Source organism: Petaurus breviceps, unplaced genomic scaffold (assembly GCF_028583685.1).
Source record: "Petaurus breviceps papuanus isolate PSGF00001 unplaced genomic scaffold, PetGlider_PUasm1.0 220, whole genome shotgun sequence".
Classification (NCBI taxonomy): Eukaryota; Metazoa; Chordata; class Mammalia; order Diprotodontia; family Petauridae; genus Petaurus; species Petaurus breviceps.
The window spans coordinates 14,676,794-14,702,492 of NW_027185876.1; the positions used below are offsets into that span (position 1 = coordinate 14,676,794).

General features: G+C 41.3%; 1 protein-coding gene across 4 annotated transcripts in view; it reads left to right on the forward strand.

The window, feature by feature from the left end:
* NOS1AP (nitric oxide synthase 1 adaptor protein) overlaps positions 1–25,699 on the forward strand; it is a 401,227-nt gene that overhangs the window by 335,096 nt on the left and 40,432 nt on the right. For all 4 annotated transcript variants that reach the window (XM_069094646.1, XM_069094650.1, XM_069094647.1 and 1 more), the window contains exons 6-8: positions 393–534; positions 17,962–18,128; positions 22,298–22,468. In XM_069094646.1, the coding sequence (XP_068950747.1) occupies positions 393–534; positions 17,962–18,128; positions 22,298–22,468 (480 nt within the window). The remainder of the gene's footprint in view (positions 1–392; positions 535–17,961; positions 18,129–22,297; positions 22,469–25,699) is intronic.

Below are 25,699 nucleotides of genomic sequence, written 5' to 3' on the forward strand. Positions count from 1 at the left end.
CCTTCCTTCCTTCCTTCCTTCCTTCCTTCCTTCCTTCCTTCCTTCCTCTCTTTCTCTCTTTCTCCCTTCCCTTCTATCCCTTCCTTCCCTTCCTCTCTCCCTCCCTCCCTCCCTTCCTTCCTTCCTTCCTACCTTCCTTCCTTCCTCTCTTTTTTAGTTCTCTCTTTTTTTAATTCTTTTTTATGACCACACATGTATCTTGGGTATTTCCATGATGTGAAACAAATGGACCTTTGACCATGGACAGTCAGGTCTTTGTTAGTGTTTGTCTTTCTTGTTAGTTTCTCTCACTTCTGCCAGTGAGCCCTTTCCCACTTTGCCTTTTCCCCACCATTGTGACTGAGCTATGGGGTCTCCCCCTTCTTCACTTGTTCTTCTCCTCTGTCTCCTAGAGTCAAGCTATGCGGATTGTGCGGACGGTGGGCCAAGCCTTCGAGGTGTGCCACAAGCTGAGCCTACAGCACACACAACAGAATGCAGATGGACAGGAGGATGGAGAGAGTGAAAAGAACAGTGATAACTCTGGGGATCCAGGTAGGCTGCTCCTCCCCCTCCTCTGCCACCTCTGTGAATGCCGGCATGGGTATTCAAGCCTGGTCAGGCACGGAATGAGCCATGCAAGTGATTTAGTAACTCACTTTTTTCACAGCTGAACAATCAGAATCCCTTCCAGGGAGCAATCCTTCTTTGGGACTGCCATTGCCACCCTGCCCCACAGTCCTAACCATCCCACTTGTCCTTGCAGCTGTACAGTTTGCCACTAGAGAAACCCCTTCCTCTATCTGAGTCTCAATTTACTCATCTACAAAATGTAAATGGGAGGTTGGACGAGATGACCTCCAAGACCACATCTCTTTTTCAGTCTCATGATCTTAGATCAGGGGACTCCTGCCTCTCTGAGGGGAAACGTGGCCAGCTTTCATTTATTCACTGCCTCAGGGCAGAGGATGGTGAATGACATTCGTGACTGCCTGGAGGTCAGGATGTTCCACTTCCAAGCTACTGTGGTGTAAAGTGGTTGGACTGATCCCAACAATTTGTTTCCCTTGGTTGTAAAAAAAGTTTTATTTTTATATTCCAAGATAAAACAAATACTCAGTTGAATATGGAAATAAATTACTAGAAAACACTTTGGAATTTGCAGAGTTCAAACCCAAGGCATTTCAGTTCAAAAGCCTTTTTAAATTTGATTTTAAGAAACCTGAAAACTGTAATTTCTCTGTAATTTCCAACTATTACTTCATTGAGCTGTGGTTAACAAATTCTAGAATTTATTGTTTTAAATTGTTGGTGGAAGAAGTCTTGGCCTGAAGTCAGGAAGACATGAATTCAAATCCACCATCAGGTACTTACTAGCTGTATGACCTTGGGCAAGTCAACTTAACTGCTTTCTGCCTCAGTTTCCTCAACTGTAAAATGGAAATAACAATAATACCTACCTCTGAGGGTTATTGTGAGGACCAAGTAAGAGAATATTCATAAAGCTCTTAGCACAATTCCTGGAACTTAGTAGACACTTAATAAATTCTTATTCTTCCCTTCCCTTTATTCTGAGGAGTAAGGAAAAAGGCTCCAACATTTATTATTAAAGAAGTTATTGAACATGGAGAAAAGTAATTGAGGATCACAAATTGATAGCATATTGGTCACGATCTGGTAAATTAGAGGGAATGCCATAGTTAGAGTTTAAACCTTTATAAATATATATATATATATGTATATACGTGTGTATATATATATATATAATAAACAAGCCTTTATAAATATCTATTATGATGAAAAAAACAGAAAAAATATAAATTAGATGATCATAGATTTTATGTGACCTCAGAACTGGTTGATAGGCAGACCACAAGAGTGAAGGTTAATAGTATCATGGTAGCTAGGAAGTAATTTCTAGTATAATTTCTAGCCTGTGCTGTTTGATATTCCAATCAATGATTTAGATAAAGGTGGTAGACTTATAGATAAAAACAAAGCAGGGAGTTATGGCTACCATAGGGAAAGCACCTACCATGTGCCCCAAGCACATAGTGCTTTTACAATGTTATCTAATTTGATACATACATAACATGCAAACATTATTTCATTTGACCCTCACATTAACCCAGGGAGGTAGGTGCTGTTACTATACCCATTTTACAATTGAGGAAGCTGATGCAAAGAGAGGTCAGGTCAAGCTACTAGTCCAGGATCATACAACTAATTAATGCCTGAGGTAGGATTTGAACTCAGGTCTTTCTCAACTCCAGGCCTGGCACTGTGCATTCTTATCTGCTATGCTAACAGTGGCCTCATCCTCACTGGGTAATAAAGTCAGGATCCACAAAGGACACTGATTCCATTGTCTATTAAAGGTGAAATTTAATAGATATGTCATAATTGTATCACAACCAAGAGTATGTACCTAGGTTAGTCACCAGAACCAAAAGGAGTGGTTAGAAGCCAACACTCCCAACATGTGAAACTACCTTCGAACTAACAAGTTCCCCCTCTTTGGAAATGCTTCATCCCAGGCTAAACATGTCCCCTTGGTGAGGCTGTTATGGTAGGGGTAGTTAAAAGCTGGACTGATTGTCCCGAGGGAGATCAGCTAATTGTGTGATTCTGCTATTCTGGGAAATGAATGCAGGAAGGAGCACTGATTAAGCACTTGCTATTCAAAGAAACAAATTTAGACAGTCTCTGCCCCAGGGCACTTATATTTGACCTAGAGGAGCATCTTGGCCCGGGAGGGATGGCTGGGATTTAAAAGTTAAGGGATGGTGAGTGGAGCCACCTTGGGATAGACTGACACGCCCTTTCTAAGAGCAGTGACAGAATTGATTGGACCTGGAAGAGGGGGCCAGAACTTGGAGGACATGGAGTGTCCACTTTAAGAAGGTGAGCTCCTTGAGGGGAGGGACTTTCTTCAGTATCTGATACAAATGCAAAGTGTTCATTCATGCTGACTGACCAATTACACTTCTCTGTGAAGTGGCCCTGGGAGTTAAGGCCCTGGACCCAGGATTAAACATAGTGGGTCACCGAGGTAACCACCAGTCAGGGCAGTTCCTCTGGACATTGTTTCTAGTGAAGGAGACTTGGCTACCTGCAAACAGTTGGTGGGAGAGTGAAGTAAAGAGTGAGTGGAATTTGGCCTAGATATAGCAGGTGGCCAGATTGCAGGCACATCTGTGCTAACTGTGATGGATTTATGTGCCAGAGGTTTCTGATTCCTATCTACCACTTGGGTGGGCAACTCTCTCTGGTGCAATGACAAGAAGGTCATTGGAAGACCATTTGGCTTCCATCTTTCTTTTGGTTTTTCTCTTGTCTTCCTCAAGCACATAATCAATAATAGTCATTAAGCATTCATTTTAAGGGCCTACTATGTGTCAGGCTCTTAGGTAAGCACTGGAGGTACAAATAAGGAAAAGACAGTTCCTGCCCTCAAGGAGCTTACAATCTAATAGGAGAAGACAACATACAAAAAGAAGCTGAAAAGTGGGAGGTTAGAAGGTGGCAGCCAAAGGGTACCTAGTACAGGCAAGAAATGACAAAGGATCAAAACTGAGCAAAGCAGCTGATGGGAAGGGAGGAAATTCCCCCCAATGGGGAAAATGGAATTGCTCATCAGGGCTGTAGTGTAGTTGGTTTAGATCATGCAGTGCCAGAGTAGAGAATGAGGAAGCTGGTCCATTGGGCCCTCTCTTCCTTCCTTTCTCTCCATTTGCTAGAGACAGACCGAGCTTGCCCACATTCAAGGGTGGGCCAGAAGGTACACAGGGAATGGAGAATTTGTAATGTGTTTGAACCTTTATAGTTTGAAAGCATCAAAGAATAAATCAAAGTGTGACAACAGAGACCGAACTAAAATCTTAAGAGTTTAAAGAAAAATCAAGCTAAGATGTTTTAAGCTGAATATCAGGATATTATTAACTTCCTGAAAGTGAGGCCTGTTATGCTTCTAAATAATGTGCCCCATGGAATGAGTAAATGTGAACAGTTCTGCCATCCTGACCCCAAGGCCAGCCACAACATGCATTTAAGCTTCCCTAAGCAGTCTTTTCTGTTTCTAACTAATGTAGCTCTACCAAGCCCATTGTTGTCTGGACCTAGCAGGACCCACCAGGTACTCCAGTGGGAGCACATGATGGCGGTTCTTCAATTTGACTCCCAGAGACCTCAGGTTCCCCCAAGAACCAGAATAGAGCCCTCCTACCTCCTTCAGGATGAGCTTACTTGGCCACCATGAGGTTTTTTTTGAGGGGGATGGTGGAAGCCATGAAAAGAAATGACATTTAGCAAGCACTTTCCATGAGCAAAGACAAAGTGGAAAAAAAAGGTCCTAGCCTCCTGGAGCTTTTATTCTTGTTGTGGATAAGTCCAATTAAGTCATAAATTTCTTCAAGATTAGAGACCTTTTTATAGCCACATCACCCCACAAACTCTAGACATTCAATAGACATTTGGTGCTAGTTATGATGATGGGGATGGGGATGAGACTGGATCAGGCACAGAGTTAAATGAGCTAGATTGGAGTTATTTTTGCTAAAGGTGAAGATTTTTGGTTTATCCAGATCCCACTTCAATCTACTACTCTAAATAGCTGTGGATAGAGCACTGGGCCCAGAGTCAGGAGGACTCATTCTCCTGAGTTCAAATATGGCTGTAGATACTAGTTGTGTGACCCTGGGTCAGTCACTCAATTCTGTTTACCTCAGTTTCCTCATCTATAAAATGAGCTGGAGAAGGAACTGGCAAACCACTCTAGTATCTCTGCCAAGAAAATTACAAATGGGATCACAAAGAGTCAGACAAGACTGAATAACAACTGAGTAGATCATAGCTGCAGAACTCTGAAAGGGACCTTAAGAGACTTTCTAGTCCAAGCCCCTTGTTCTACAGATGAAGAAACAGAAGACCAAGGCTAAGTAAACTGTCCGGGGTCACTTAGCCAGATTGGCAGGAATCAGACTCTGATTCTCATTTCTGCCTCTCCCTTGCAAGGGTGACTTTTGTGAACAATCACTTGCATTTTCAGAGCCTTTTCATCCCCATTCTTGTAAAATGGGTTATTGACATATACTTCCTGTTTCTTAGAAGTGCTATGAGGACAAATTTACTTGAGCAAATATGTACTAAGGGCCTGCTCAATGCAAGGCATTGGAATACAAGTGGGAGATACAAAGGCAGAAAGAAATAGTCCCTTTCCTTAAGGAGCTTACTTTCTAGGGCATGGGGTGGAGGGATACAGATACACACAGCTGGGTAAACACCAGATAATTCAAAGAGAGATGGAGTATCCATCAGCGAGGGCTTCAGAGAGGGTGTGGTACCTGAGATGAGACTTGAAAGAAAATACAGGTTTAGCGACTGGGATGAGGAAAATCAGTTCATTTCAGTCACAGAGGATAGCTTGCATGAAGTGGGGAAAGGAATGTCAAATTTGGGCTACAGCTAGTAGACCAATTGGTATGGACCAGTTGAATGTATGAAGGGACTAAGATAAGACTAGAGAGATTGGCAGGGCCCAACACATGGAGGACCTTAACTATGCCAAGCTAAGGATCTTATGGTTTGTTCTAGAGGCAACAGGAAACCTCTAAAAGCTTTTAAGGAGGGCATGAAATGGCCAGACCAAATGTCTTAAGGGACTTAGAAAATAGAAAGTTTTATATGAGATAGTCTTGCACATGGCCTTATACCCTTATCCAGGAATCAGGAAGACTGATTATGCATAGACATAGACATAGACATAGACATAAACATAGACATAGACTTAGACTTAGACTTAGACATAGACATAGACATAGACATATTTAGATAGACATAGACATAGATATCTGTATCTATATTTGTATGCATATGTGTGTGTACATATATATATACACATATACATTTATATATTTTTCTTATTTTATAAGCTGTATAATCTAAGAGTGAAGGGTTGTAGATTAGGGGAAGGGGAGGTTTGCAACCCATATTAATTTGGCAGATTGCTTATATTCGTGTATCAGAATATGAGGACCTCATAGTGATAATTATAACAGTTAGCATTTATGTAGCCCTTTAAAGGCTTGCAATGTACTTTACATACTTTATTTCATTTTAATTATCTCATTTAATCCTCACAGAGACTCTGTGATAATGGTTCCCATTTTACAGATGGGAAAACTAAGGCTAAGAGTGTTTTACTCAGAGCCACACTGCTAATAAATGAGTGAGGCTGGATCCACACTCAGATCTTTCCAGACTTGCAATACTCCACCCACCATGCTATCTAACAAGCTTCATATCAAAGTTAATATTTGGCATTCATGTGGAATTTTGTGGTTATGAAATGGTTTATGTATCATCTTATCTGAGCTTCATAACCACCTTGTGAGAAATAGGTATTATAAGTATTTTTACTCAACAGAAGCTCTGAGAATCTAACAACTTTTTTTTGGTTTTGATCTTGTGGGGGGATTTTTTTTTTTGAGACTAGGTATCCATAGGCTCAGTGGTAGTATCCACTCCCAGGACAGATGCCAAGACTGATTGACATGGGAAAATCTGCATAGAGTTTCTGCCTTGGACTAGCTTGCCCCTTCTTTGGAAGTCTTGCAGCCACCTGTTCTGGGGGTCCTCATAATGTTGACACCAGGCTTAGCTTGGATACCCCTACTGAACCCCAGGCCTGGGGGCAAGTAACTTTCCCAAGGTCAAAAGTAATTGGTACAACACAGATTCTCTGACTTTCAATATGTCACATTGCCTCTCAAAAATAATAGACCCACACACAACAAGCTGCTGTATTCAGTTAAGAATTAAAGCTGATTTGCTTCTTTCTTGACCATAGAGATTGGGTTTCACAATCACATGCATATGGGAAAAGATTGATGGTGACTCATCTTTTTTCCTGAGTGTTCATATATCTTCAAGGGTGACACCTTCTCCCTGTGGTAGCCTTGTTGGTAGAGAACTAGAGTTGGCCCTTCTCAGCATTCAGTCCTACCCATCACCATTGTCAACTATGCAGAATTTATTCCCAGACAAGGAAAAATGCAAACTGGAAAGGAAAAAAAAGAAAAGCTAGGAAGTTGTCTCCCCCAAAATGCCATCTCTTAGTTTAAAAGGAATGGACCCAGTACCCCAAGGCTGTGTATTTGATCACCAGGCTCCATTAATATTAACACAGAATATATGAAAAACTTTGATTTGATCTCTAAGGCTTCAAATTGTTCCCAGTAGGTGGGATTGCATGAGTAGAGGAACCCTTTGAAGACTTGGACTCTCTGGAGAGCAGTTAAGGGAAGAGGAGCTTGGGGCGGCCAGGTAGCACAGCGAGTAAGAGCACCGGCTCCAGTGTTGAGAAGACCTGGAGATCGAATCCCGGGCTCAGACACTTAGCACCCACCCAGAAACACCTGGCCCCGTAACCTTGAGCAAGTTACTTAACCCCAATTGCTTAGGGGCGGCCAGGTGGCTCAGCAAGTAAGAGCACCGGCTCCAGTGTCGGGATGACCTGGATCAAATCCAGGTTCAGATACTCAGCACCACACCCAGAAATAACTGGCCATGTAACCTTGAGCAAGTTACTTAACCCCGATTGCTTTTTAAAAAAAAAAAAAAGGGGGGGGGGAAGAGGAGCTGGCCGGACTGGAGAAAAGGGGGAAAGCTAAACTATTATTATTATTATAGTCAAGGGAAAAAGTATTTATTAGGTGCCTACTGTGTCCCAAGCATTGTGCTAAGAGCTTGGGGTGCAAAGAATGGCCAAAAATAGTCCCTGCCCTCAAGGAGCTTACAATCTAATGAGAGAGCCATCATGTAAAACAACTATGTACAAACAAGATTCATACAGCATAAGTACCAGTGGGAGAGGAGGAAGGAAGAAAGTATTTTCTATGGAGATGAATATTGCCAGGGGTAATCTTTTCCCCTGAGAAGTAATTTTTTTTGGTCTTTTTGGAGGGGGGATGGCAGGGCAGTTGGGGTTGACTTGCCCAAGGTCACACAGCTAGTAAGTGTTAAGTGTCTGAGGCCAGATTTGAACTCAGGTCCCCCTGACTCCAAGACTAGTGCTCTATTCACTGTGCCACCTAGCTGCCCCCATCTGATAAGTACTTTTGAAACCATCTCCCTCCCAGCAAAAAAAAAAAAAAAGTGGAAATTAGAATAGAAGTGAGTAGACCCTAGCTGGGGAGGCTAAGAATATTCATGGTGGGATATGTTGAAGGTTAGGAAACATCACAAAATAATGGAAGAGTTCTGGATTTGGAATTTAAGCCAAATTCAAATCTTGTCTCTTCCACTTATTCTATCTTGCCCCTTGACTCTGAGCAAGTTAATTAACCCAGGAACCATGATTTCCTCATGTGTGAAATGAGATCTTGGGACTTGATAAACTCCAAGGTCCCTTTCAGTTCTCAGATACTATGAGCTAGGAAGGTTCAGCCTTTTCTTTACAAGAGGCCTCTAGGAAGTGCAGTGGATAAGAGCCCTGGACTTGGAGGCAGAAGGCCTGAGTTCAAATCCTACCTCAGATACTCATTAGGCCCTGGGCAAGTCATTTTAACTTCACTCAGCGTCAGTTTCTTCATCCATAAAAGGGGAATAATAATGGTCTCTACCGTACAGGGTTGTTTTATCAAATAAGACAGCATATGTACAGCTCTTTGTAAACCTTGAAGTTCTATATAAATGCTAGCTATAATTATTAGTATTACAAGATAATAGTGGGATAGAACCGGGTACAGGTCAGGACTGAGGAATACTGTTGGTGACACTGGTCTGGCAGATAAAGTTAATAGTCAGTCAACATTAATTGCCTACTATAAGGTGCTGAGCACCTGGGGCATGACTCTGGAGCTAGGCACAGCAGCTGATGGAAAATAACGTTACCTGGAAAGTTCGGGTCCTTCTATAAAGGAAGGCTTTGGGAGGAGTTTACTGCTCTGCCTCCAGCCCTCCAAAGGGGAGAGAGGCCATTGAGGGAGCTGAGAAGGTGATGAGAATGAGAATTCCGTGATGAACTTCTCCTGGGGGAAACACTGTGTTCTTGCAGTAGAAACCAAGCTGAGCCTCTGGTGGAAAAGGAAGAGATATCAGAGGTTCTTGTGCAGATAAGAAGATGATTGTAATTCTTGGTTGTGGCATCTCTGCAGTAAGATAGAGGGAGAATTGGGGAGATGGAGAATAATGTTGAAGAAGAATGGAATAACTGACCAACAAAATAGAATTGTCTGAGGGGTGCATAGGTGACACAGTAAATAGAGCACTGGCCCTGGAGTCAGGAGGACCTGAGTTCAAATCTGGCCTCAGACACTTAACACAAAACTAGCCGTGTTACCTTGGGCAAGTCACTTCACCCCAATTGCCCCTCCAAAAAGCTAATAATAATAATAATATCATTGCTTTTATTTATTAACTAGAAGAAAAAGACCTTAGAAATTAATTCATTTTCTTAGATTGTCATGTTGGAGATAGGGACCATTTTCTGTTTAATTTATGTCTTATAGGTCTTCATGTTCAGGGAAGTTCTAAACCAGGGGTGGGGAACCTGTGAGGCCACATGTGGCCCTGTAGGTCCTCAAGTGTGGTCCTTTGACAAAATCCAAACTTCACAGAACAAATCCCTTTAATATAAGTATTTGTTCTGTGAAACTTGGACTCAGTCAAAAAGCCACACCCAAGGACCTAGAAGGCTACATGTGGCCTTGAGATCGAAGATTCCCCACCCCTGTGTAATCTAAACAGTATTTCATGCAAACTGTGATGATGATGCTAGATTACAGAGATAGAGAGATAATCAACACCTAACTTCCACATGTGGAAACATCTGCCCAGACCAGATAGGGTTCACTACTTATTTCATAATACCTAAATAGAAATTGTTGATTTAATATAAAACATCTTTTTACAGGGAACTCAAAACATCGGCTATACAATGTTTCGGTGGAAATTAAGACTATTCAGCTGGAATAGAGTTCCCGATAGTGTGGAAGGGCTGTCAGAGCTGTGGTCTGGAAGGCCACCATTCTACCACAGTAAAGGAGTTGGGGACCATTAACTGATCTCCCATTTTGAAATGAGCATTTAGAACATATTCTGTTGGGCAATAAAACTAAGAAGCAGGTGGCATGATGGAAAACACATGGAACATAGAGGGAGACAGAAGACCTGAGTTCTAGGCTGGCAAGGCACTATAGTTTGGTAGAAAGTGTGCTGAATTTTTAAGTCAGAAGACCTGAGTTTGAATTCTTCCTCTACCCTCTGCTACCTTTATATAGCCTCTCTGGGCCTCAGTTACTTTATTTGTAAAACAAGGAGTCTGGGCCAAATTAAGTTTGAGTTGCCTTCCAGCTCTAAACCTGGGGTCCCCCTGACTCCCAAATCCAAGTGTTCTTTATAATTCACCAAACACATGTTTAAATGCTGGGTAGACACTGGGTGGATTGAAAGCCTAAGGTAAGACACAGTCTCTGCTCTGAAGAAATTTATACTCTAATAATAATAATAATAATAATTAGAGGAAGAAATAAATGGCAAACCACTCCAGTATCTTTGCCAAGAAAACCCCAAATGGGGTCACAAAGAGTCAGACATGCCTGTAATGACTGATCAACAACAACAAAATAATAACAATAGCTAATATTTGTATGGTGCTTTAAAGTTTGCAGATTGCTGTATAAATGTCTCATTTTTCACCTCACAATACTGGGCGATGACTGCTATTATTATCTTCCTTCTATAGATGCGGAAACTAAGGCAAATGGCAAATACAAGTCTTGCCCAGGATCGCACAGCTAATGTCTGAGCTAGGATTTGAAATCAGGTCTTTCTGACTCCAAGACCTGTGCTCTTTCCATGACACTACTTACCCATCCTTCCTCACTCATTCCACAGTCCAGGCAAATTGACCCTCCTGATGCTTCCTGTACCTAGGGCTCCATTTTCTTTTTGCAGATCGAGGTATTCTGCTCTCCTTCCTTACTTTGCTTTAGTTCTTGGTACCCCAACTCCATCCAAGGTTTGGCCTGACAACTACCTCGGACAAGAAACTTTTCCTGATGTTTCTTGTTGGTGCCTCCCCAAAATTACTTTGTATTTGATTTTTATGTATTTAACGTGTGTGTGATTCCTACTTGGCTGTTTACAAGCTGTATCCTTGAGAACAGGGACTACTTCCTTTTTTTGTCTTTGTATCTATCCCAAGTGCCTAGCACAGTGTGGACTATATTCTAAATAGATGTTTAATAAAAACTGATTGTCTTGAATCCTAGGTCTGGCTTTGATGCTATGTGATGATTGTTTTGGTGAGGGAGGATAGGTATTTGAGGGACCCTAATGACCAGAGTCCCTCAGTGGGCAGTCTGGAATGAATTCACAGGCTCAAGCATTCTGAGTCAAGTTGGTAAAATTTTATTGTTACACTGTATAGCAGGCGTGAGTTCTTAGGGAACCTGCAACCTTAAAGGGATAGAGTTAAAGTTTTATAGACTAATCCATAGTATAACTGTGCCAATTATGCTAACTAGGTGAGTAAGGATGGGATTAGGGAGGAGTTAAGGAGTGTTCAGTTCTTAAAGGAACATGCACTTTTAATATCAACTGCAAAGGTGTATTGCCCATAATTCACTGGGAAATAGCCCAAGGGGGGGCTACCTGGAGGTATGGTTTTAGGCTTGAAATGTCACTAAGTCAGCTAGCGGTCAAGGCTGACTGAGAAATGCCCATTCTGCAACCCATCAATGTCCTGTTTGACAAGATGGATGTTAGGTATGCATATGTCCCAGGCTAATGAGGGATACAGGATGTGAATAATGGGACTTAAAGATATCCAGTAAAGGATTCATGGGTTCAGCTGGTTATTATACTAAGGGGAGATAAACATTTCATCAATGGTTGCTAGGCAGAGTACTAGCAGGGGGAAGGGGCAAAGAAAATGCTCTGAGGCTGGGGAGATTTGAGGCTAGGGAGAAATGTGATTTTGCAAACTGCTGTGATGTTACAAACTGGGGTTCAAGGACAGGCACTCAAGCACCCCATCAGTTTGAGTGAGTCATTTACTCATTTTGTGTATCAGTTTCCTCACCTCTAAAATGAGAAGATTGGAGGGTTCTTTTAAATTCTAAGGTTATTGCTTACAAGGCCACCCAGTGGTAGAGGCCAAGCATTCAGATTACAAGCCCAGGGCAGTCAATGGAGTTCCTTAGTAGCCAACATGTATTTATAGCTTTGCTTCTCCAGGGAAGACCTTGTTTTTGCCTGTCTATCCTAAATCCCTAGCATGGTTCTTTGCATATAATAAGTTCTTAATAAATGTTTATTGGATGGAATAAAATTGAATTGGCTTTAATTCTCTCATACAGAGTACCTTAAGATTCAGAGATCTTGAACAATTTTGCAGAAAGCTAATGCATCCACACTTGAGATTATTTCATTTAATGAAGTATTTCTTTTTCTAAGGAGGAAGGCTCCACTGCTGGGAACTGATAGGTCCCTCTGTTTTGCAGAGGAAGTCTTTTTGTTGAGAAGAATGGTAAACCCAAAGGAGACTTTGTCTATGGCTTTCGTGGATTTTCTATTCTCCCCCTTTTGGCCTCCATCCCCATACTGGTACATTTTCTTTCTCCCATATGCCTCTCTCAGACTTAACCCTCCCCTCCTCCCCCCACCTCTCCCATCCCTAGAATGGTTCCTGCATTTGGAGAATTTCATATTTTCCTGCCCATTTGTTCTTCTGGAGCTCAGGCCTAGGATATGTAGCTACTCCAGTTCACCTTACACCATGCTGTACTATGGCCATGATTCTTATGGGTTAATGGTTCTTCCTCTACCAGAGTAACATTACAAAAGTTTAAGGTACTAGCCTATTTCCCCACGGAGCCCTACTTAGCCTCCTCTAGTCAACAATAGCGTGCAAGGTCCAGAATAGAGATGCATTGTACAAAAATGTCTAAATCACTTCTTTTCTACCATCTTTTTAAAAATTTAATTCCCCAATAATAAAATCTGTTCATGTTTGGAGTATGTATATGCGGGGGGTGAGGGAAGAGAATGGAATTTGATAGACCTCAAGCTCTTTAGAAGAAAATTACTTTTAAAATATTTAAATTATTAATATTTAATCAGTCAAGCTGTGCAAGTATTTGAATGCCACTGCTATTTACCAATGATCCCTTCCCAGCTTGCCTTCTCTTACTTCAAAGAAAGACAATTAAACAAAATAAAACAATAAAAAAAATAAAAATAAATAAAAAAAATAAAACAAAAAAGCCACGTCTGACAACATATTCCTTCCTCCATTCCACTGAGAGAAGGGAGGGTTACTTCACAGTCACTGGACAGGAACATTAGTTGGGAGTCTATTGCACAGATCCTTCTTTTCCTTAGCCTAGAAGTGATTTATTACTTATGGTAATAATATGCTGTTCAATAGATGCAAAGTCCATATTCTTTCCCATTCTCAGTAGGAGATGCTCTGAGTTATTTTTCCATGAATTTTGGTCTTCTTTCTCACTCAACTCTCTCCACACACATTGGCCCTGGCCCTTTTGTGATATCTTGTTCAATCAAGAGAATAGAAGAGGCAGTGCTGTGGAATGGCAAGAAGGCTCTGGACTTGGAAGTCCTAGGTTCAGATCCCACCTGGGACACTGACTAATTAGCCTCTCTTTAAAATGAAGGGGGTTGGATTAAATGGCCACTAAGGTCCCTTCCAACTCTAAATCTGTGATTACAAGATCAAATCAAGTCTAAGTGAAACAGCAGATAGAGCACTGGTCTTGGAATCAGGAAGACCTGGGTTCAAGTCCAGCCTTGGACACTTACTGGCTGAGTAATCCAAGATAAATCACTTTAACATCACTTACCTCCCAGGGTTGTTGTACAGGATCAAATGAGATAATATTTGTAAAGCACTTTGCAAAACTTAAAGCATGCTATATAAATACTTGCTATTATTTCCTGAACATTATATTATTTGGGAGGAAAGAGCTCAAGATTCTCAGGATAATCTTTAGGAGGCCATCTAAGCCAATCATCTCATCTTACAAATGAAGAAACCAAGATTCAGAGAGAGGAAATGACTTGCCCTTCAGGTGAAGTCACATTAGTCCTTGTACAACAATGGAAGGAACCTTAGACTTACAACGAAACCACCTGATATCTGGCTCTGGATTTATCACTAGCTAGGGATGTTATTGTACCTGTCATGAACTCTGTTGGTGAAAAGGCATCTTAGAGGTCATCTGAAAGCAGTAAAAGGAGTTTCATAAAGCCTAAGACACTGGAAGCTTATACTTCTCATATTAAGAAACTGACAGACTATAGCCCAAAGGTAACCTAGATTCTTGACAGTCATTAGAGAGTAGCCCCTAGTGATGCTTAGGAATTTTCTCCCAACTTCTTTTCTGGCAGCTTCTTTTCTGACATGCATTATTGGAGATGTCAGACAGACAGGAAGTTTGGGACAGAGTGGGCAGGACATGGAAAACAGCAAAGGAATGACTGTGAAGGATGAGTCCTAATTTCCATGATTAGTGCCATGTCTGGAACCTAATTAGCCACTTAATCAGCAGCAAGACTTTATTGAATACCTAATGACAAAAACCCCCAAACAGTTCCTGCCCTCAATGAGCTTGCATACTAATGGGACTTTTATCTCTGTAGCTAACCTCAGCAAGGTAATTGCCTAGTAGGCGTATTTTTTGTGTCAAAGGTATATGCCCCAATTGGGGCGTCCAGGTAGCACAGCGAATAAGAGCACCGGCTCCAGTGTCGGGATGACCTGGGGATCAAATCTGGGCTCAGATACTTAGCACTACACCCAGAAATAACTGGCTGTGTAACCTTGAGCAAGTTATGTAACCCCGGTTGCTTAAAAAAAAAAAGTATACCCAATTTATTGAATTTTCTATCATCACTCCAAATTATTTTCCAGGATGGTTGGAACAATTCACTGCTTCACCAGCAGTATGTTGGCATGCCTATCTTCCCACAGAATGTACCTTTCCTTCCTATGAACTCTTTGAAAACCCATTTGGGAGGATCTTGAGTGGCTGTCAAGTCATGCCTAGCTTTCCTATCTATGACTGCCTACTCTAAAAGGGATTGCCCACTTCCCCCCTTCCTATTCCACACCTTCTCTGACTATTCCCAAACAAAATTCACATTAATCTGACAACAGAAACCAGTTTATTCTTGTTAATGAGAATCAGATCCAGAATAAAATTTCTCCTTGTTGATTTCTCCACTTTTTAAAGGAGGAATCCTAAAAAAAAAAAAAATCCTAAAAATAAGTTCTTTCATTTCAGCAGAGAGAGAGCTCCAGATAAAACCTGGATAATGTTTCCCATATTCTTCATCTACATCCTCTTTCTGTCTGTATGGCCTCTGATGGCAATATTACCTTTATTTCTCTCTCTTTTTTCTCTAATCTTCACCCATGCATCCGTCCTTCCTAAACTTCTTCACATAAATATTTCTTCTTATATACATACCTCACTATCCCACCTTAACTTCACTGAACCATTGTCTCCTCTTGGCCTTCTTTTCTCCACACTAGATAACTTCCATTTCTTTAACTTTTCCCTCAAGAAGCAGTTTTCCATCTCTTTTCATCTTTACTTGTATTATCTGGAGTTGCTTCCATTTCTCTTCAAAATCAAAATTTCTCCAGCAGTAATTCTAATGTCTTAAGATGTTCCTGGACTTGGCATCTCCATAGGGTGGTACTCCACTCATAGATTCATCTTGTGCTAGTATATGTGACCTACACTGTCTTCTAGACCATGACTCTATTCAATTCAATTCAATAAATATTTGTTGTGTGCTGGGAATAAGAAAATGGACCTCCTTCCCTTCTTGGGGCCCTGGGTGAGCTACCTTGCATATGCTCTCAGGTTTCATTGATGGACTGGTGAGTTGGAATGTATTGTTTGTTCTTTTTGATTTCTCAATATACATAGGGCATATGTGTGTATATATATAAACACAAACACATACGCGCATGTGCATGTATGTACATTTACATACATATTCATACATATATGCGTGTGTGCACATATATACATGTGCACATGTATATATATGTGTATGCATATATACTCTTGATATAGGTAGATGTAACTCTCTGGGTAGGGGTAGGACAAGGGATAGATTTGAAATGAAGGTGATGGAAAAAACAAAAATAGCAATTAGTATTATTATTAATGTACCCTTTCTCTGTGGAGAGCATCCTCTTTGTCAAGCTCTATCTCTTTCAGCATGGGAAGTGGCTTTTGAAGCAGCTGTCTGCCCCTTCTGGCGGGCTCAACTGACCACAGCTGTTGCCTCTTCCTATAAACTCCCTCCTAAGCTCCAAACAGACTCATCATCACAGTTCCCAGGAGCAGCCGGGAGGAAATCCAGACACACTGTTTAAATACTTTGTGAATATCAGTCATGTTTCCCCCAGTGGCCTTTGTGGGTCTGCACCAGAAGAATTCACAGAACACTTTGTGCTATCAAGCAGACACTTCAGACTGGTGAAGTCTGGTTCTCTAGATAGAGTAAAAAGAAAGGGGAAAAAGCAGCTCATACTTGTGTGTCTGGTTCAGCTTTGTTGGTGTGTCCTCAATTCCCAGGGCATAGGGGCTTAGGGCATGTTGGTTTAGCCTGTTTTGTGTAAGAGAACCTGTAGACACTCTCAGATTCACACAGACACAGACTCACTAACTGACCAGTTGCTACCATACCTGAAGAGAGACTGACCTTGGGGGCTGACATTAGATGCATTGAGGTATAGTGAATAGTGCACTGGACTTGGAATTAGGAAGACCTAGGTTCAACTCCCTAGACAAATCACTTAATGTCTGTGGACCTCAGTTTCCTTGTCTGTAAAATGAGGGGATTGAATCTGATGATCTCTGAATTAGTTCTATTCTAACTATAAATCTGTGCTCCTATGAACCCAAGAAAGAAGTACATTTAGGTAGCAAAACCTGAACAGGAAAGGGTCTAATATGGAGGCTTACACCTATATTTGTAAAGTTGGAAGAGACAGTGATCCCTATTCCAGCATCTTCATTTTATGTATAAGAGGCTTAGTCTCCATGAATGACATGACTGGTATTAAACAGAAATGAATTTTTGAGTGGAATCCACAGGTCTTCCTTCCAAGACCACCTGACTTGAAACACATGCTTTGAAAAGTATCTAGTGCTGTACAGATGCAAGGTTCCTAGGGTCATAGATTTAGAACTAGAAAGAGACCTTAGGGATCATCTAAGTGAAGCCCCTTATTTAAAAGAGATGAAGAACCTGCAACTTGGGGAGGTTAAGTGATTTGCCCAAGGTCACATAGCTAGAAAGTATCAGAGTTGGGATTTGAACACAAGTCTTCCCGAATCCAGGTCCAGCTCTCTATCCATTGTGCCAGTGGTGTCAAACTCTGGCAGTAATGGGGCCCACTAACTGTTACATAAGGGTCTCTGAGGACTTCATATTGATTTAGTTTTAAAGTATAACATAACCTATATTTTATTGAATTTTTTATTAATTTATTTTAAACTTAAATACACCATAAGAAAACAAAAGGAAACATTATAAACAAATACTAAAACCTAGATATGAAATAAGAAAAAAATCATTGCCATATGCACAGCAGAACATGAAAGAGAATTCGGAATATATAACAGAGAAAGGCTATGTAATAAATACAACATATTTCATTGTATTTCTTATTTTGTAAATGTTTTACTATTTCGTTTTAATCTGGTTCAGACTACACTAGGGAGTGTTTGGGGCTGCATGGGGCCTGTGGGCTGTATGTTTGGTATCTCGGCACTACACCAAGCAGCTTCTCAAAATTGTTTGTTGCACTGGTTGGGAATTGAGCCTGGCCTCTGCTGTGATGGGTGAGAATTCTATCATTGAATCACCAGTAAAGATGACAGTGTTAGCCTTGCCATGGGGTGATCTTTCACTTCTGCTGTCTTGTCCCCATAGCCCGCCAACTGACTGGAGCTGAGAAGGCCTCTGCAGCTGCTGCAGAGGAGACTGACATTGATGCTGTAGATCTTCCTCTCCCAGGGAGTGACATCCTAGAATTCAGCCGAGGGGTGACCGACCTCGATGCAGTGGGGAAGGAAGGAGACTCCCTCACAGACACCAAGGTAGGCAAAAGGTTCACCCTCTTCCATCATCCCAACAGTGGCCAAGAGCTCTTCCCACCTCCCACCACAACCCTCTGTCATCCTCAGAACTCATCTCCCTACAATTCAACTGAGTAATAAAATGGTCAAAAGCTAATAAATCATTAAGTATCCAGCAAGATTGAAGTGGAGACATGTAGAGCCTATATCAGATTGCATACCCATTTCTGGAAAGGGGAAGGGAGGGAGGGGGAGAAAATTTAAAATTTATGGAAGTGAATGTTGAAAACTAAAAATAAATAAACTTTAAAAAAATACAGAGGGGGGAGAATTAGAGAGTTGAAGTGGAAGAACAGATGGAAACTGATTTTAGCCAAAGCAGATCTCATCCCAGTTCACCTTTTATATTTAGGGCTTAAACTCAGGGTGCAGACCCAGGTTCCTTCTTTTTTTCTCTTTAATTATTTTTTTTTCCAATGAGCTCATTTATTTATTTTAAAAAACAAATTTTCCCCAGTTACATGTTAAAAACAATCCCAAGTTCCTCCTTACATGAATCTCTCTGGGCTTGGTTTCCCAGCTCAGGGAGGGCCATCTCAACATACTGAAGTTATATGTCAGATCCAGCAGAGTATTCCACGGAAGCAGACTCATCTTCTCCCTAACCCCATCTCCCATTTTCCATATGGGTTTCCATAATGGCGGCCATGGCCAACCCCAGTATCTTTTTACTATTATCTCTATGAGTCTATGGCCTGAAATGGCTCAGCATTAGGAAGATGGTTAGCAGTGAAGAGATTGGGTGATATAAGCCATCTGTCTCCCACTGAGCTAGATTGATTGTCAAAGTGTCAAAATATAATTGTCCAACTGTGTTGTTTATCCGACAAGGCCTTCTTTCCCAGCCCCTAATCAGTTACAGTCAGACAGCTCTCACTGTCTCCTGTTCTGGGACACTCTGAATATTTATCAGTGAAAAGAGTAGCATTAACAGCTCTCAGAGTACAAGTTGGCTTCTTACTCATACATGCCAATACTTCACCAATTTAACACATCTGATCTCATCGTTAAGGGGCCTGTTTCCAACAGTCTATGCTACAATGCATCCATACCTTCTCAAACTATGTTATTCTTGTCCAAGACCTCCCATCAATCCTCTACAGAGGAGATGTTGGTGACCTTTCCCTTGGTCTCTTACTTTACTTAGAGATGAAGTATAGAAGTTTATCCATCTATTTTCTTCCTCACTCACTATGTGACTGGCCCACCTCCATTTCCAACCATATGTCTTTTTGATGCTACTTCTTATATGCAAAGTATCCCAAAAAGCTTAGTGCAGTTTTGAGCTATGGAGTTTAAAGTATGGCTACTATACTTTCTATATTGCCTTTGGGTAACCCAAAACATTGATTCCTTAGTGACTGTAATATTCCCTGATTCATAGTCATATAACCACACCAAAAAACTACTATTGTGGAAAGGATGGTTTTTTTGTAATTTGGGGTGGTCACTAAAAATATTACATAATTTTCCACACTGCCCCTCTCTTTTTGTCCTATTCAATTCTGTTCATATGCAATATCTTTACAAGTTATCTTCCATATAATTTCATCCTTGGATGCTCTTGGGATGATCTGACTCAATTGAGTGTCATGTCAAGTTTTCTATAAACTTCTATCCCACTTTGGTTTATGAGGCGATATGCGTTTCAATGGCATCCACCTAGAAGGTGCAGTGGATAGTGCAGGGCCTCAAGTGAAGAAAATTCATCTCCATGAGTTCAAATCCCACCTCAGACACTTACTAGCTGTGTGATCCTGGGCAAGTCACTTCACCCTGTTTGCCTCAGTTTCCTCATCTGTAAAATGAGATGGAAAAGGAAATGGCAAACCATTCCAGTATCTTTACCAAGAAATCTTCAAATGGGGTCACAAAGACTTGGACACTACTCAGCAACAACAACAACTATAATAAACATGCTTCTAATATTTCGCCATCCCCAAACTATGAGCTGGTGTTGGCCTTAGCCATCATATCTCTGTGTTTGATAAGGAGATCAAGTATTTTCTCTCTGATGTATTCTCTAGGCCCTTTTGGTGGGGAGAGTGTTGGATTTGGAGTCAGAAGTCCTAGGTTCTATTTCTGATTCTGCCACTTATTACCTGTAAGACTTTGGGCATGTCATTTAACCTCTACACCTCAGGCTCCTCATTTGTAAAATGAGGGAGTTGGATTAAAGAAAACTTCTAGATCTCTTCTAGATGTATATCCGGGATTGATGTTTATTCCTTTATTCATCTCCTTTTTAAATGTTTTTTGTTTTTGTTTTTGTTAATGGGGTGGCTAGGTGGCACAGTGAATAGAGCACCAGCCCTGGAGTCAGGAGCACCTGAGTTCAAACCTGGCCTCAGACACTTAATACTTACTAGCTGTGTGACCTTGGGCAAGTCGCTTAACCCCAATTGCCCTTCCTTGCCCCCTCCAAAAATAAAAAAGCAAAATAAAAAGGGTTTTTTTTTTTTTGCAATAATAAGGTTTTTTTTTAACTATACCAGGTTGGAGGGTTGGTTTTTTTTTAAGTTATATGCCATACCTTTTAATCTTTGTACATCTAATTTAGTGTTGATGTTGAACTTTATTCTAATAAATTGGTGGTTTTGCTATATACAGACAATTTATTCAGAAATGACTCCCAAACTAATCATTTCCCAACTATCAAAATATAACTATTTTTACTTTCTCTGATGTTATTTGACCTTGCTACTACACATCCTGTCCCTCCAAATTCTCTTCTTGGATAAGTATTCCTGATTTATAGGCATGAAGTTTCTGTGGCTTCTTTCATTTCTTGATCCTGATCTATATTTTCCAACCTTTCTTTTTGGTCATCATGCCCTTTAGCTCCTTTGCATCACCAGGTAAACATTGATTTGATTTTGAGGGTCTTCTCATCTTCTTTGTAGACTTTTCTCATTCTTTGAAACAGAATTCAAAAGCTGTAGCTTTCTTCATGGAAGTCTTTAAGTTTATTCTTATCACAAGCACAGCAAGGCAAAATAGCTAGCTGTCCCATGAAATGATGTTCCTTATTACCTTTGGATGAACAATGAAACCTACACTTTCATCTGCCTCTCCAAGGAGAGCCTGTGAGCCATCTTCTCATAGCTGTAACTTTCCTATTTCTTCTGGTTTGATTTATAATGAGAACTTCAATTAATGGGATTCAATTCCTCCTGTTGTATATTGACTTACTGGACAGAGATCTCACATTTAGAGCACCAGCAGCTAAGTTAATATTTACAGACATTTCAAAAGCTGTGCAATTCTTAATACCCTCTGTCTCCTTCCTGACACTTTGCTACCATTACCATAGTAGCAAAAGTGGGGTCACATAGGACCAAGGGCTGTTTTTTATTTTTCTCTTTTTTGTGGGTTGCAATGGCCAAAAATTCTCCTCAGCCTTTCTCTTGAAACTCAGCTTCTCTGTAAAGCAAAGCAATGAGAATGTATTGAGTATCTACTGTATACTGAGATTACAAGCATATGCAAAAAGAAAGACAGTCCCTACCCTCATGAAACTTACATCCTAATGGAGGAAGATAACACAAAAACAAGGTGAAAAGTGTATCTGTGGTTTGGGGGAGGTGACCATGTAGGGGCATAGTAACCAAGTCCTGAAAACCAGAAGCAAACTGGGAAGGGGAAGAAAGGATTGCTGGCCCAGGTCTACCCTAGAAATGGAGGTTCCCAGAAATTAGATTATGAGTTCTTTAAGAGCAAGGATTATCTATTTTTCCCCCCTATTCATACCCCGAAGTACTTAGCACAGTGGCTGGAGCATGGTAGACCCTTAGCAAATGTTTATTGACTGACTGATTGACTAACTTGCTAATGGGAGAAAAGGGCCCAAGAGAACATAGATGTTCCAGGGCTCAAAGACTCCAGGTGTTGAAAGAAGTTACAAGGTGAGAAGGCAATTGATGTACCCTATACTTAGGTCCTCGGAAAACAGACTTGGTCTGTTGCTAGGGTCTGTTCCTATGCAAAGTCCTTTTGGCCTGGTAGAACCTGCTAAAACTTGTCCTCTGCTGGCATTGACTTCAGTTCGCAAAGGCCATGGTGAGGCCCCAAGGATTATCAGGTGTCCCCGTGATTCTTCTTCACTGTGTTGCCCATTCGTTCTCTTCCAGGTCTCACTCCACCACCAGGAGAGCATTCTGACTGCCTCACCCAAGATGCTGCTGCCCTCTTCCTCACAGCTGCCCAGCGTCGGGACCCCACTTTCCACCCACCACCAGATGCAGCTCCTCCAACAGCTCCTGCAGCAGCAGCAACAACAGACCCAAGTGGCCGTGGCCCAGGTTCTCCTCAGCCTGCTCCCTACCTCACAGGCTCCACTCTCATGGGCTTGATTATGGGGGGCTCTGGGGGCAGCTTCAACACTAAAGGACCCACAAGGGTTTGCCCATTCCATCATTCATTGCTTTGGGGAGGGGTATAGGAGGGAGGGGGTGGGGTTGAAACAAAGAGAAACATTTTTGATTTGCCATCTACTCCCTGCTCTGAGCTGGGCTTGGCTGCCTTGGCTTGATGTCAGATGGTTAGTTAATGTTACTCAAGCTAACCAGGGAAGAAGGGGCATGCAGCTCCTCCCTTCCTTGCCTACCATACCTTAGGTCTTATAAGGTGGGAAGAAGTAGATAAGGAGTCAGGAAAAGGCAGGAACCTTGAGACCTCTCCCTCCCCTTCCAAGAGCTACACCTTAAGGGAAATGTGAACATAGGTCAAATACACAATCAATATGGAGAAACTAACTCTTATCTCGTCCAGGCTCCAATCAATGACCCACTTATTTCTAGTGGCATTTGATAGAACCAAAGAATCCATACTATCATGTGTCCATTGTGATAGCATTTGCCCTCTAGGAACTATCTATCATCATTTGATTTGTTTATATTTTTTGACTCATGATAAAGGTAAAAAAAAAAAAAAGCATAATCTTCAGTAACAAAATTTCCTCCAGACTCTTTGTTCACTGTTACATGTTTGGGGAGGCAGAAAGGAAGGTAACTTGCTTCCACTTGGCAGTGAATTCTTTCATTTTGTATCCTGAAGGCCTTGCTCAGAATCCAAGTGAATTATTAGAGCCTTAGCTATTGCCACAAGTGGGCAGAGAAATAATATAGACCCTCCTGTCAGTAACGGTTGGAGGTGGAATTTAAAATTTAGTTCCCTTCTAAGGATGTGTATCTTAAAATAAAAATTCATCTTAAAGTCAGAGTCCATGTTGAGAAGGAGGGCTGATGCCTAGGGAAAAGGAGAGGACAAAGTAGGCCATGCTCAGCCTTGATTGTGGGCTGCTCTTAGGGCTCTTTGTAAGATCAAAGAATATGTAAGTTTTGAAGTGTTACTGAAAAGTGAATTTTTGTTATTATGGGGTAGACATTCTCATTCCTTCTTTCCTCCCAGCTGGGGAGAAGGGAAAGAACTTTTGGAGGCTATTGTTGAAACTATTTGGAATTTTTTTTTCTTCCTACCATTGGGTGTAGGATATTTCTTTGACAGTAATACTATCTGACCCAATTCCACATATCTCATATCTAGTATTGAGATAACTTGGGACCATGGTTATAACACCACTGGTCACAGCATAGAATTCATTATGATTTGGGTTTCTCCTAGATGCCATCCAGGTTCTTGGAAAGACTTTTTATAACACAGTCCCATTGGCATTGACCTCTCAGTTGATGCCACCAGCCCTCCAAAGGGATTGGAGCCTGGGGGTGCACTGCTGTAGGGGACCTTTAGGGCAGGAAGAGAGGATTTATGGTGTTCCCAGTACCAGATAGAGAATTTCATTAATGACTTCCTGGATTTGAAAAAAAAAACAAATCCTTGATCTGATGGATGAGTTAGTTGGCCACCCATAATGTTGAGTTTTAGCCTTTGGAGCCTCATCTTCCTCCTGTGGACAAAGACTAAGAGTGGAGTGGTCTGTTCGACCATTCTTGCTGCATTTTAAAGTTTGGCCTTGAATGTGAATTAATTCTCCCCAAGTGTTCTTTTTCCCTTTCAGCATATCAATTGCCAAGTAATTATTATTTATCTAAGAAAGGACCTGATGAATATTCATGGTGAATATTATGGGAGAAGCATTTGTATTTGAATTCACCACTAAATGCCAAAGAGAAATTATCTGCAGAATCTCAGCCAAAATGAGAGAAATATTCCCGGAGTGCTCAACTAGCCAGACAGCATGACTTATAGCTTATCATGAGCAACAGCAGTCAGGATCAGATCCCCAAGAGTGGCTGGATCCCTTTTTTGTTGTTTGTTGTTGCAAGGATCCATTTGCATCAATGACAGCCTCAAAAGGTCCTGGTCAGATGTCAAACTTCTCAATCTTAGTACCTGACTCAGAGAAAGACAAAAGACATTCTGTTTAATCTGTCCCTCTTGAGCTCTCTCGACTCCAGATTTTTCCAGAGATGTCTCTCTGTAGGGTTGGGTTTGCTTGGCTTGATCTCTGAGATGCCCTTTCAGATCAACACAGATCCCAGTGAGGCCCTATTTGAATCTCCTGTGGAAGAGAGGAATCAATACCCGAAAGATATCAGGTGTCCCAGGAGACAAGAATACCTTGGGTTTAGTTTTTGTTTTCTGCCTAAGAATGGCATAGCAGTCTTTATGCCTATGGAGTCACTATCAGCTCACCTGCTCTGTAGACCTAGGGCTAAGCATGCTTCCCATTAAAGACCTAGCATTTACGTAACACTTCAAGGCATGCAAGTGTTTTACTTGTATCTCATTTGCTTTCATTTCCTACTTGAAATAATTGAGTGAAAACTTTCTATTTGTTAAGAGTGATTTGTTAAGAGTGTTCATATCTTGGCCAACTTCCACTCAGAAAGAGAGAGAAAAGAGGAGGGGGAGAGAATTATTTAGTTATTAATTCAAGACAGCTCATGTCTTCATGAGTCGAACTGACTTCAGTTTTTAGTGCTAGGCATTCATATTAAGTTAGTTTTTTAGGTGTATTTTTTTAGGTGTATCTGCCGCCAAACTTCAAGGTTTCTATCTCATTTAGTTAGGGTATTAATTTTCCCCATATTTCTAAAGGCCAAAACTCTGACCTCAACATTTTTAAAAGGAGCTCTTTCTCCCTTTTATCATGGGAGGTCCATCACCCTTCCTTGTATCTCATAGGCAGACTAGTCCTGTGGGATCTTGGGATTAGAACAAGATACAATAAACACAGATCTTAAGAGCAGTCAGTCACGCACACTGCCTTATATACCATAATGCCCACATAGGCCTGTCTGGTTCTAGCCTAGGAGTGAGGGATGACCAGGGTGGGGAGGGGAACTTAATGGGGATTTTTGTTTCCCTACCCTTGCTTCAGAGTATAGACCTGGGAGTCTTAATTTGATCCAAGACCTCCCAGGTCCATCCTCTATTGGCCTGGGGCCATGTTTGTAGGTTAAGGATGTGTTCACCCACTTCTTAAAGTCATTTCTGGGTTGGATCTCAATGTAAATAAAGAACACTTTCTCTAAATCCTTCTGCCCACTCTTGTGACCCAGCATGAGCAT